Source organism: Sarcophilus harrisii, chromosome 2 (assembly GCF_902635505.1).
Source record: "Sarcophilus harrisii chromosome 2, mSarHar1.11, whole genome shotgun sequence".
Taxonomy (NCBI): Eukaryota; Metazoa; Chordata; class Mammalia; order Dasyuromorphia; family Dasyuridae; genus Sarcophilus; species Sarcophilus harrisii.
Window position 1 is genome coordinate 87,421,790 of NC_045427.1, and position 12,375 is coordinate 87,434,164.

A 12,375-nucleotide genomic window follows, 5' to 3' on the forward strand; every position below is an offset into this window, starting at 1 on the left:
CTATACCCACGCGGACAGCTTCATGTATCTATCTATATGTATCTATATGTAAGTGCATCTGCATACGCACCACACACATATACGTCTATATCCACGCGGACAGCTTAATGTATCTATCTATATGTATCTATATGTAAGTGCGTCTGCATACGCACCACACACATATACGTCTATATCCACGCGTACAGCTTAATGTATCTATCTATATGTATCTATATAGGCGCGCCTGCATACGCATCGCTACAATATATCGCTCTATATCCACGTGTACAGCTTAATGTATCTATCTATATGTATCTATATGTAAGTGCGTCTGCATACGCACCACACACATATACGTCTATATATGTCTATACCCACGCGGACAGCTTAATGTATCTATCTATATGTATCTATATGTAAGTGCGTCTGCATACGCACCACACACATATACGTCTATATCCACGCGGACAGCTTCATGTATCTATCTATATGTATCTATATGTAAGTGCGTCTGCATACGCACCACACATATACGTCTATATCCACGCGGACAGCTTCATGTATCTATCTATATGATCCATAAAGTGCCGCAAGATCACACAATATACGCTTTAATCCACCGGACAGCTTAATGATCTATCTATATGTATCATATGTAAGGCCTTTGCATTTCACCAAAACCTTATACGCCATCCCCCGGCAGCCCTTATTCATCTATATTATTATATGGGCTGAACGCACCATAATATATAGTTTAATCCACACGGAAGCTTAGATCTATCTATATGTTCTATATGTAAGGCCCTGATTAAGCACTAATAATATACGCCTATATAGCTTATACCCACGCCGAAGTTAATGTATCTATCTATATGTATCATATGTGGCCTGCAACGACCAACAATATACGCCTTTATCCACGCCGGACAGCTTCAGTATCTTCATATGTATTTAGGGGGGCCCTTTCCGCATTCCTAAAATATAGCCATACCACGGAAGCTTCTGTATTTAATCTATATGTATCCATATGTGGCCTGCATACCGCATTCAAATATACGCCTATATCCACCGGACAGCTTAATGATCTACATATGTATCTATGGCGCCTGCAAAGCATCCCAATTTGGCCATATCCAACCCGGACAGCTTAATGTATTATCTATATGTATCCATATGGGGCTTGCATACGCATCCACAATAACCTATATCCACACGGACGTTAGATCTATCTATATGTACATATGTGCGCCGCTAACCACACACACCGCCTTATATCCCAACCCCGGAAGCTTAAATGATCTATCTATATTTATTTAATGAAGGCCCGTAAGCATTCCACAATATACGCCTATATCCAGCGGGACACTTATGATCTATCTATATGTTCATTGAAGGCCGATAGCATCCACACATATACGCCTATATCCACCGACAGCTTATACATCTATAGTATCCATATTAAGGCTCGCATGCATTTCACAAAATAATACGCCATACCAAACCCGGACAGCTTAATGATCTTCATAGTATCATATGTAAGGCCGCATTTACAATAATACCTTTTAATATCCCAGCCGACAGCTTATGTATCTATCTATATGTATCTTGGCCGCCTGACACGCATTCCCATATATACGCCAATCCACGCGGCTTAATGTATCTATCTTATGTATCTATTTGGGGCTCACGCACTCACACAATACGCCTATATTTATACCCACGCGACAGCTTAATGTATTATCTATATGTATCTATATGTGGCCTGCAACCACCACACATTACGCCATATCCACGGAAGCCTGTATCATCATATGTATCTATATGTAAGGCGCCTGAACGCAAAACAAACGCTCAATCCACGAGACAGTTCATGTATCTATCTATATGTATCCATATGTAAGGATCTGCATAATCAACACAAAAACCCATATCCACACGGAAGCTTAATGCATCTATCTATATGTTCTATTAAGTGCGCCTGCATAGCATTTCCACACATATACGCCATATACGCCATACCCACGCCGGACAGCTTCATGTATCATTATATGTATCCATATGGGCCCAACGCATTCACACATATATACGCCTATATCCCGGAAGTTAATGTACATCATATGATTAAGGGCCTAACGCACTACCAAAATATACGCCTATATGCCATACCCACGCACAGCAATGTATCATCAATGTATCTATAAAGGGTGACTGCCAACGACCCAACATATACGTATATCCACGGACAGCTTCATGTATCTATCTATATGTATCTTATATGTAAGGGCCTGCATACGCACTCACACATATACGCCATATCCACGGGGAAGCCATGTATCTACAATTGTTTCATATGGGGCCTGCATAGATACACAATATATTTATTCCACGCGGACAGCTTAGTGATCTTCTATATGTATTTATGTGGCGCCTGCATACGCACAAAATAGCCTATATCCACGGTACAGCTTAATGTATCTTCTTATGATTATTGGGCCTGCAAGCACCACAAATACGCCTATATCCCAAACGGCAGCTTAGTGTATCTATCTATATGTATCATAAAGGCGCCCCCGAACCCACACATATACGCCTATATATGTTATACCCCACCGACAGCTTAATGTATCATTCATATGTATCTATATGGGCTTTGAACCAACCCACCCTATATCATATCCACGCCGACAGCTTCATGTATCATCTTTATGTATCATATTGTGCGCCTGCATACCACCCCCAATATACGCTAACCAGAAGCTTCAGTATTATCTTATGTATCCATATTGGCATCTGCATACAACACACATATACGCCTATATCCACCGGACAGCTTAATGACCCATTAATGTATCATATGTGGCGCCTGCATAGCCACACACAATACGCCATATACGCCTATACCCACGCCGGACAGCTTCATGTATCATCTTATGTATCCATATGGCATCCACACGCACCACAATATATACCCATTCCACACAGACAGCTTGACAGCTTCTGATTATCTTATGTATCTATATGTGGCGCCTGCATACTTTCCACAACATATACGCCATATCCACGCCGGACAGTTTAGTTTCATTATATGTATCTATATGTGGCCTGCAACGCACCACACACATATACGCCCTTATCCACGTACAGCTTAATGTATCTATCTTATGTATCTATGAAGGCCTGTAAGCACACAAATATATACGTCATATCCAACGACAGATTATCTATCTTATGATTTATAAAGTGCCGCCTGATACGCACCCACACATATACGCCTTAAACTATACCCACGCCGGAAAATTAATGTATCTATCTATATGTATCTATATGGGGCCCTCATACCACCACACATATACGCCATATCCACCGACAGCTTAATGATTATCTATATGTACTATATTAAGGCCCCGAAACCCAAACATATCGCCTATATCCACGGTACAGCTTAATGTATTATCTATATGTATCTATATGAGCTGAACCACCACATATATAGCCTATATCCAAGGACAGCTTAGTGTATCTATCTATATGTACATATGTAAGGCCGAACGCATTCAAATAATGCCTATATATTCATACCCACCGACAACTTAATGTATCTATCTATATGTATCTATATGTAAGTGCGTCTGCATACGCACCACACACATATACGTCTATATCCACGCGGACAGCTTCATGTATCTATCTATATGTATCTATATGTAAGTGCGTCTGCATACGCACCACACACATATACGTCTATATCCACGCGGACAGCTTAATGCATCTATCTATATGTATGTATATGTAAGTGCGTCTGCATACGCACCACACACATATGTGTCTATACCCATGCGGGCAGCTTCATGTACATGTGTACACGGGCGCACATGCAAGTGCACCTGGATGCACACTGCCACCCCCCACACCCACCCCAGCCCTGCACAGCCGGCCGAACACGTTCACACGGGGTGTACCGGCTCCCACACCACCACCTGTACGCGTACACCTGCTCCCGCGCACCGGTGCGCATCTCTGTGTGCATCTCTGCGCGCGCGCGTACGTGCAGACCCGCAGACCAGAGCCCGATGCGCGCTGCCGCGTGTGCGTGCCCACAGCCGCCGCCCGCGTCTGGCGGAGCGCCTTTGGGCCCGCGCTTGTGCGCCCCTGTGCGGATGCCCCCGCCGCGTGACTACGCCGAGGCTCTGCAGGGCGTATTACACACACACAGGCACAGGTCTTCCCTCCCCCCCCCCCGACCTCCGAGGGGACCGCTTTACATGCGGGCACAAGCTCCTTTGGACCAGCGTGTCTTCATGCGGACGACCCCTGGAGGCGCGGAGGTACCTGCCCGCACCTGTGCACGGCTTCCCCGCCCCGCCCCCACAGCGTGACCACCGGGCCGCCCTGGAACGGTTTCTGGAGCCGCCGCGCAGCCCGCGGAGGCGGGGGAGCGCCCCGGGCACGTTGGCGGAGCGGGGCCGCGCCCCGGGCACGTTGGCGGAGCGGGGCCCGCCCGGGGCCGGGAAGGGCAGAACTGTGTAGAACGCGAGGGACCTCGCCGTGGGCGGGGCTTCCCCAGCCGGGTCGCTGAGCCGCCGTCGCGCCCTCCGGGACTCGGAACTTGACCCCGCGGGGCCGTTTCCGCCTTCCCCGGGAGACGGAGGGGCGCGCCGGGCCAGAGCGCCGGAGGCCGAGGTCGGGGCGCGCGCGCGCCTCGGGGCCGGCGGGCGGGGGGGGGGCCTCTCCCCGGATTTGTGACGTGCCCCGGGGGTCCCAGCACACAAAGCCGCGTGGTGGGCGGGGGTCCCCTCAAAGCCCCCCCCGGGGAGGGCTGGAGCACCCAGATGGGACGGGACGGGGCGATCACGAGGCGCTGGGCGGCCAGCCGGCATTAAGGTGAGCGCTTCGGCGTGGAGCGCGGGTCGGCGGGCCCGGGAGCGCACGCGGCGCAGCTGGCGCCTCTTTCACCGCTGGCGGCCAGCGAGATTCCTACGCCATGCCCGGGGCACGCCCCCGCCGGGGTGGAGCCGGGCCCGGGGGTGGCGCCGCAGCTGGAAAAGGCAGAGGCCGAGGCCGGGGCTGTGGCAGCTCCTGCAGCAGAGGCGGCGGCAGCAGAGGGACGCGCTGCTGCTGCGCAGGAGGCGCCTGCCGCCGGCCTCTCCGCGGAGCCCCAGCCCCAGCCCCTACCCGGCCCGGAGCGCAGCCCTGCGGGCGGCGGCGGCGGCGGCGGCGGTGGTGGCGGCGGCGGCCACGAGCAGCCTGCTCCTGCCTCGCCTCCCTCCTCTGGCAGCGCCGCTGCTGCCCCTGCCGCACCCCCCCGTACCTCAGCCGCCCCCCCCGCCACAGGCCCTTGCAACGGGGCCGCAGCCCGGCCGTCGCCCCCGGCCGGGGCTACACTTCCCTTCCGCTCCACCGATGACACCCTCCTCCTCCCGAAAATGGTTACGAAGGGCACACACAGCACCCACCTGAAGCTGGAGAGCGAGCTGGAGCGCTGCCGCGCCGAGGGCCAGTGGGAGCGAGTGCCCAACCTCGTCTTTCAGCTGCAGAGCATCCCGGTCACTGGCAGCGGCGGCCGGCGGGCCGGCGGCCGGAGCGTCACTCTTGCCAAGCAGGACATCGGTGAGTCGGGGCTCCTGGGCTCGCCGTGGTGGCTCCTGGGCTCGCCGTGGTGGCTCCTGGGCTCGCCGTGGCACCCGCGCCGCCTTCTCCGGGCCGCTGCTTGGCGCGCTCAAGCTGGCCCTGGTCCGCAGCGCCTTCCTCGAGCTTCTCGCGATTTATCAGTCTCTCTTCTCTGGGAACTTTGAGGGACCCTCCCCAGCCCCGTGCCCCCACAATTCACGCCTCTCGCCTTGCCCACTCCGCTCCCCGCAAAGCCCGACTGATCCCTCCGGCATGACTCCGGGACGGCAGCCTCTTCAGCCCCTTCCCTGGGCGCTCGCTCGTAATCACAGTCTCCTTTTTCCCTTCGGAAAAGCTTCCCAGCGCCGCCTTGTGCACTTGCCCGATCCACAGCCCTCCCCGGGAAACCTGTCCTCGGAGCGCCGTCCCCGCCCGTGCGCTCACTGTAACTTGGAGCTCTCCCCGGAAAGCGTAACCGATCCTTCCGAGACGGTCCGGAGGAGCCTCCTTTCCCCCCTTCCCCCAAACCACCCTTTCTTTCCCCCGGCCCCTCCTGAACGAGCCCTGGCCTTCAGCCTCATCAGCCCCTTCCCCTCGGCGCCTGCTGGGGAAACGTGCCGGGGGGCGGGGGGGTGCGGCGGCGAGGGCCCCGCTTCCCGGCTCCCTCCCCGGACTGCACCGGTCCTCCTGGGACGGCCCGAGAGCAGCCTTCCCGCCTCCGGGGCCGGGGCCCGGGCAGGCCGGACTTTGTCTCAGGGGGACTCTGGGCCGTGTGCCCGCGGGAGGCACGTTGCTCCGCATGAACGGGGGCCGAATCTTGTCCCAGGCGCTGTCTGGGGGCCCCCAGAGCGGCCTTCCCTGCCTTCCTGGGACGGACCTTTCCCCGCCCCCCTTCCTGCTCTGGGCTGGGAGGAGGGGCGGGGGCTGGTGGAAGAGGAAGGTAGGGAGGGTGGGGCAAATGGAGAGAAACCGAAACGCTGGGAGAAGTAGGGCTGAAAGGGGAACTGGGCACCTTGCGTCGGCCTTGCTGTTAAGTGCTTCCGAAAAGCTGCCGGAGACTAGAAGTCGGGCTTTTGCAAGCCTTAAAGGGGGTTCCGGCCCCCTTTGCAGCGCTACGGTCGCTGCCGCACCGCCAGCCCCTTAGGAAAGCCGTTCTGAATGGCCGGCCACCTGGGGAGACTGCTGGGGGGGCGCAGTGACCGCGAGCCCGAGCCACCTTGCACCGGTGCCGGGGGCTGGGGAAGAGGGAAGGGGGAGGGGGCGAAGCTTTCTGAACCCATCTCCCTCCGCAGTGGCTCCCCCTTAAAGCTCCCGATAACGGGGAGGAGGCTCCTCAGACCCGAGTAAGACTCCATCGCTTCTCCCCAGCCCGGAGTCAGCGGTCCGTGTGAACGCAGAGAACGCCTGTTTTCGCGCGTGGCCGTGAGCTCCTGTTGCCAGTTTGTGTCTGAAACAGAATCGCAGGCTCTCGTCCGTGCAATTTTTAAGCACTCGTATTGGACCTACCTGTTACCCAGAACACCGCGCCAGAGAAGTCCACCCGTGTCCCAGGCGTGCACATTAAAAAGCCTCCTGAGTGAAGGAGGGGCGTGCATTAGAGCTGGGGAGGAAAAAGTCTCCGAGGCCGCCCCCGAGCGCGGGACTCGGTGAGTGAGCCCGGGCTGGGGGCCCCGTGCCGTAGGAAGCTGGCTGCAGCCTTCCCGGGTCCCCGGTGCCGGGGCCAAGCAGAAGCCCTCTGGCTCGGACCGTGGTGAGCGAGCTCTCGTTTTACGCCTGAGGAAGCCGAGGGCCCAAGAGGGAAAGTGGCGCTCCTAAAAGGGCACCGAGTGGCGGGACAGAGGTCTGCTCCCACTTTAACTTTTACTCAGGTGGCCCCCAAAGCTGCTTACGGTTTTCTCCAGGACCCCTATTAGCACAGGCCGTTAGGAGAGAAGTGTTTTTGCCTTTTTCCAGGACTCAGAAGGTGGGATCATTCTTCTCCCTCCCCCCCATTTTAGCCCTCTGTGCGGTCATCAGCACCTGCCTGTCCTGGGATATATGTGGGTTTGTGCCGGGCATTTTTCGTATCATCACCCTCTCTCATTAATGAAGTTCGCTGCTACTGTTTTCAAAAAAAAATAAATTTCCTCTTGAAGAGAAGGTATTTATGTTCTAGCATGTCAGGGCTTGAGGTTTCCTGGTGTTTCCAGTGTTTTTGTTTTTGTTTTTTAAATGCTATAAGCAGCGTTTTCCTTAGAAGCTAGGAGACAAACTATCCGGCATGGAAGGCTTGGGAACTAAATCCAACTGTCTTGGATTCAGAGGGCTGTTTTATGTTTTATGAAAAGGGAGAGGAAGTACTGAACCAGACAATGTGATGTGAGAGATAAAATGCTGGATTTACTCAGTGTAATGGGTTTGAATCCAAAATCTGCTGTTTACTACTTATGTAAAAGATTATTTCACCCATGTTCCTTACTTATCTCCCCCACCCCCACCTCGAAATGAGATTGGATACTCAAGTTGGCCTTGGAATTAGAAGGTTCAACATCAATCTCTTTGACCTTAATTGAATCCCTTGACTCCTCTTTAAAAGTAGGTTGGAAGTCATTAGGTGCCTTCCTGAAGTCCTTTCTCATTTTAAATTTCTGCTTCTGTGTCTGAAAGGGAAGGCACACCAGATCAGAAACATAGTATGACACTTTTACAGAGTGTCTCCTCATTGATTGATTGTAGAGAATGAATCTTACATTACCTGGTGATAGCCTAAGTGAAATGTGGGGCCTTCAACAAGTATTTGTTGGAGGAATTTGACTCTTGTTTCCCAGGTTGTTTTTGGTCAAAACATTAATAAAAATATATATTGAAAGTAGGGTTTGCCTGAACCATCCATTGCCTCCAACAGTCAGAAGAAAGTTACTCTCAGAAAATAGATTTCAGCATTGTGAGAAAACTCTTGTTGGTTTTGGGCTTTGGAGATGTTTGTACAACAGTCAGAAAACATTCTCATCCCAGAGAAGGATGCTGATTGATTGAGAAGGGAACTGAGAGAAGTTGAGCCCTGCCCCATGAGAGAGTAAAAAGAATGCCAGTCTGTAACTGTCACAGGACCTTAAGCTTCCTGAGCAGACTTTGCCAATGTTGGCTGATATGTGGTCTTTTTTTGAAGTAGCACATTTTACTGAGTAAAACTACACCCCACATCACAGGCCTCCAAGGACATCCTAGTCTCTCACAGTTCTGAGCATGGAATCTCCTTGAAACTACATCTGGTAATCTTCTATCCTTGACTTAAAGACTTAGAGTGCGGGGAAATCCATAACCTCCTGAGGCAGGCTGGTCTATGTTTAGATATCTTCTAACTTTAAGATCTCAATCTTTGGCAGAAATGCTGATATCTTTAACATGGAGAAATGAAAGTGTGTGTGTGTGTGTGTGTGTGTGTGTGTACAAATAAAATTTAAAGTTTACACTTTAAAAAAACAAAATGCTTTGGGGAAGAGTGTTGGGTGGTCTGAGGGGGCTGGGGCTCAAAGGAGTGAGGAGCCTGGTCTACTTCAGAGGTAAACAACTTGTCATAATTGAATCTAAGAATGCCAGCTTTGTCACTTACTTGCCATGGGGCTGTGGGCAAATCATTTATATAAGTTCTTGGCAATAATTTTCCTCCTGCATAAAATGAAGAGAATGATATCTGACCTACCTAACTCACAAGGTTGTTGTATTTTCTGAGATAATAATTTGAAGTGTTTGAAGTGCTCTGTGATCCATACTAGTTCTGTTATAGATCATTCACTTTGGGCATTCATGAGCAAGTCTTTCAGCTTGGTCAGTGTTCCCAGGTAACTGTCAAAAACCAGAAGTTGCTGATAACAACCTTCTGGAGGGCAGTTTCCATGCTCAGAGTCATCCACAGCAAATTAAATCACTGGTCTAGATTTCCCTCTTTTCTCTCCCTCTGCCCAAAGTCATCATTTGAGTCATCATGGGAGACACGTGACTAACCCAGGACCCCAGGTCTCCCTGAGTTCACAGTCTGATGGGAATGATTATTATTAGGCTTTGGCTGGGTGGGCTTCCCCCCCCACCCCAGATCCCAGTTCCTTTCCTTGACCGCTGCCCTTACCTTCTGCCTTTGTTTCTGGGGCTCTGTCTTTCAGATGACTTTGGGAAGCTCCTCCTTGCAGAGGCCATGCTGGAGCAGTGTTTGAAGGAAAATGTTAGTGACGTAAAAGAGTCCATCCCTTTGGTGGAGAAGAACCAGCCCAAAATGTTTGAGGCCAAAAAGTATCTGACTAGTATCCTCAACAGAGGGAAGTTGTCGGTAAGTAGCTGCCCAACATTGGGGGAGGGACGCAGACATTGTGGGCCTAGGGGATTCAGAATGCATTTATGAAAGATCTCCTGTGTGCCAGTGAGAAGGCAGTGCAGTATGTTGATAGGCTGCTGAACTTGGAGGTCGGATAGTTTGGATTCAGATCCCATGCTCACTAACTGTGTGACTTAGCTTTCTGAGCCTTAGCTCCCTTCACTGTGAAATGGGAGGATGTCCTCGGCCTTCCCGGGTCCCCTGCCATACATGTGCTTGATAACCTTGGACAAAATGCTCACTCTCCCAGTTCCTGGAGCAGCTCTCTAGCCCCTTGTGATGGCTGACTTTTTGATCTACTTTAGGGGACCTGCCCCTCCATCCCCCTAGACACAGGATGTTGTGCTGGGCCCTGAGAGAGGAAAAGAACCGAGCTGGACTGACCCTTCCTAATAGAAAAGATGGTCACAGACTGCAAATGCTGGAAGAAACCTTGGAGATTCTGGTCTAACACCTTCACTTGGCAGGGGAAGAAGGAGGGCCCTAGGGGTGAGGCAGCTTGCTGTAGGTCACATAGCAAGGTGGTGACAGAGCTGAGACTTGGCCATTGGCCTACCTATCCCCAAGGAGTTTCTCCGTGTAGCTCATGTGGGAGGATCTCTGGGAGCTGGGCTTTTAAATTGCTTGTAGAGACCACATAACAGAAGTTGGATGCACAAACTTTGGAGAACACCCTCCAGCTCCGGTAGCTCCTGAATTCTTTGCAAAGAGGGGAAAGACTGAATTGGTGGCAAGTAATGCAGCAGATGGCAGCAGGAGCTTGACTCTCTGGTTGGCTTCTGTTCCATTCCACCAGCATTTCTTAAGCTACTCATTATAGGGGGATCCTGAGCAAGAGAGGATTGGGGTTGCTTTTTTGTTCCTGTCTCCTGTCTGTGACTAAAATTGTTTTTCTTGGGGGGAAAAACAGGTTCCAATTTAAGTCCACTTTGACATTGGCTTTTGGGGCTTTAGGTTATATCCCTGGAGTGAAGGGAACATATAGAACTTCCTTCTCTGATTTTTTCTGTAACTTAGAGAATTATCTGGGGGCATTTTGAGATTGGGATTTGGCCTTGGTCACACAGATAGTATGGAATCAGGAGTTGGACAGGAATCTGGATTGTAGAACTCTGGATCAAGAAGGGGAAGGGATATTTATGTGAAGACTGAAGCTCAGAGAGATGAACAGGATTTGCCTAATTTCCCAACTAGTCAGTATTGGAGGCAGAATCCGAATTTAGGACTTGGGCCTCCAAAGCCAGAGCTTTTCCCTTTACTCCATGATCTTTCCTGACACCACAGTCTGCCTACCTGGTATGCCTACCTGTATAAACTCTGAAAATAAAATATTTAAATTAAAATTAGAAAGTTAGTGATGCCTTATTTTTGTTAGTCTGGGAAAAAAAGAAAAATAAAATACTTCCCGATCTCTCCTGTACCCCTAAAACAGATTCTTATGAAGATGGAAAAGCCAGAGAATTTCTCTTATATAGGTAGTACAGCATAGAAAATGAATTGCCTGAGTTTAATTGGGTAGGCATCCAGACTCTTTGCCTAGGGCTGCTTTTGCCAGGTCACTCCCTGTCACTCCAGAAGAACTTTCCTGCTTTTTCCCTTTAGATGATTGGGTCCTACCCTGTTTTACCTCATGCTATTATTCTTCAGGAAAGTTCAAAGCCCTTTCTCTCTGCTAGCCCATTAATTTTCTCTATTTCCTTGTGAGGGAAGGGTAAGGACGAGGCATCATGACTATTATTATCATCCCCACCATCTTCATTATTATGGGTGGTAGAAGTAGTGATTCTTGGCCTCATAGAAATGAGGAAACCAAGATACAGGGGGCAATGCAAACCTGCCCAGAGTTTGTCCAGCAAAAGTGGATCTCGGGTTCCTGGGGTTTGCCAGCTTTGCTGACTCCTCTTGGTTCTTCAGAGGACAACATTGTTCTTGATCCTTTGTTTAGTGACAGGCTGTTGACCTGTTGAGGCTGTCCATTGCCCCTGAGGGACAGAGATGGCAGAATGTCTGTCTGAGAAGTCTTAGGCAAAGCACTTCTTTTTTTTTTTTTTTTTTTTTTTTTTTTTGTTCTTATAGCCTGATCCTATCTATAAGATAGGATAATGAAGGAGAAAAGAAAATTGATTTTTTTGTTCATTGGTGGGGAAAAAAAAAATTAAAACCGAGATGACAGACTTCTGGTCCTTCCTACCTTCCAGAGATGTTCCGGGGATAAAATGGAAAGAAAATGGGTAGAGGAAAGCCCCAGGATATAAAGCCCTTTCTAAAGATGCAGGTCATGATTCATTTGTTACCGTGGAACTCGAGAGGGCTGTGCCCAGCAGTGTATATTAGAAATGGGGCTTGGGAAACACCCTCCCCCCCAAATGTCACAGCCTTGGTTGCTTCTTAGGTCCCCAGCATGTAATAGATACATTTGAATTCCCATCTCTTAGCTT

General features: G+C 50.6%; 1 protein-coding gene across 7 annotated transcripts in view; it reads left to right on the plus strand.

The window, feature by feature from the left end:
• Positions 1–4,294: 4,294 nt before the first annotated feature.
• The window catches only part of TTC7A (tetratricopeptide repeat domain 7A), a 169,749-nt gene continuing 161,668 nt past the window's right edge, over positions 4,295–12,375 (plus strand). For 5 of the 7 annotated variants that reach the window (XM_031950434.1, XM_031950438.1, XM_031950437.1 and 2 more), the window contains exons 1-2: positions 5,194–5,589; positions 9,729–9,892. In XM_031950434.1, the coding sequence (XP_031806294.1) occupies positions 5,406–5,589; positions 9,729–9,892 (348 nt within the window). In that variant the 5' untranslated portion in view covers positions 5,194–5,405. Of the gene's footprint in view, positions 4,864–5,193; positions 5,590–6,878; positions 7,236–9,728; positions 9,893–12,375 lie in introns of those variants that run through there. The other 2 variants (XM_031950439.1, XM_031950440.1) reach the window with 2 other exon arrangements.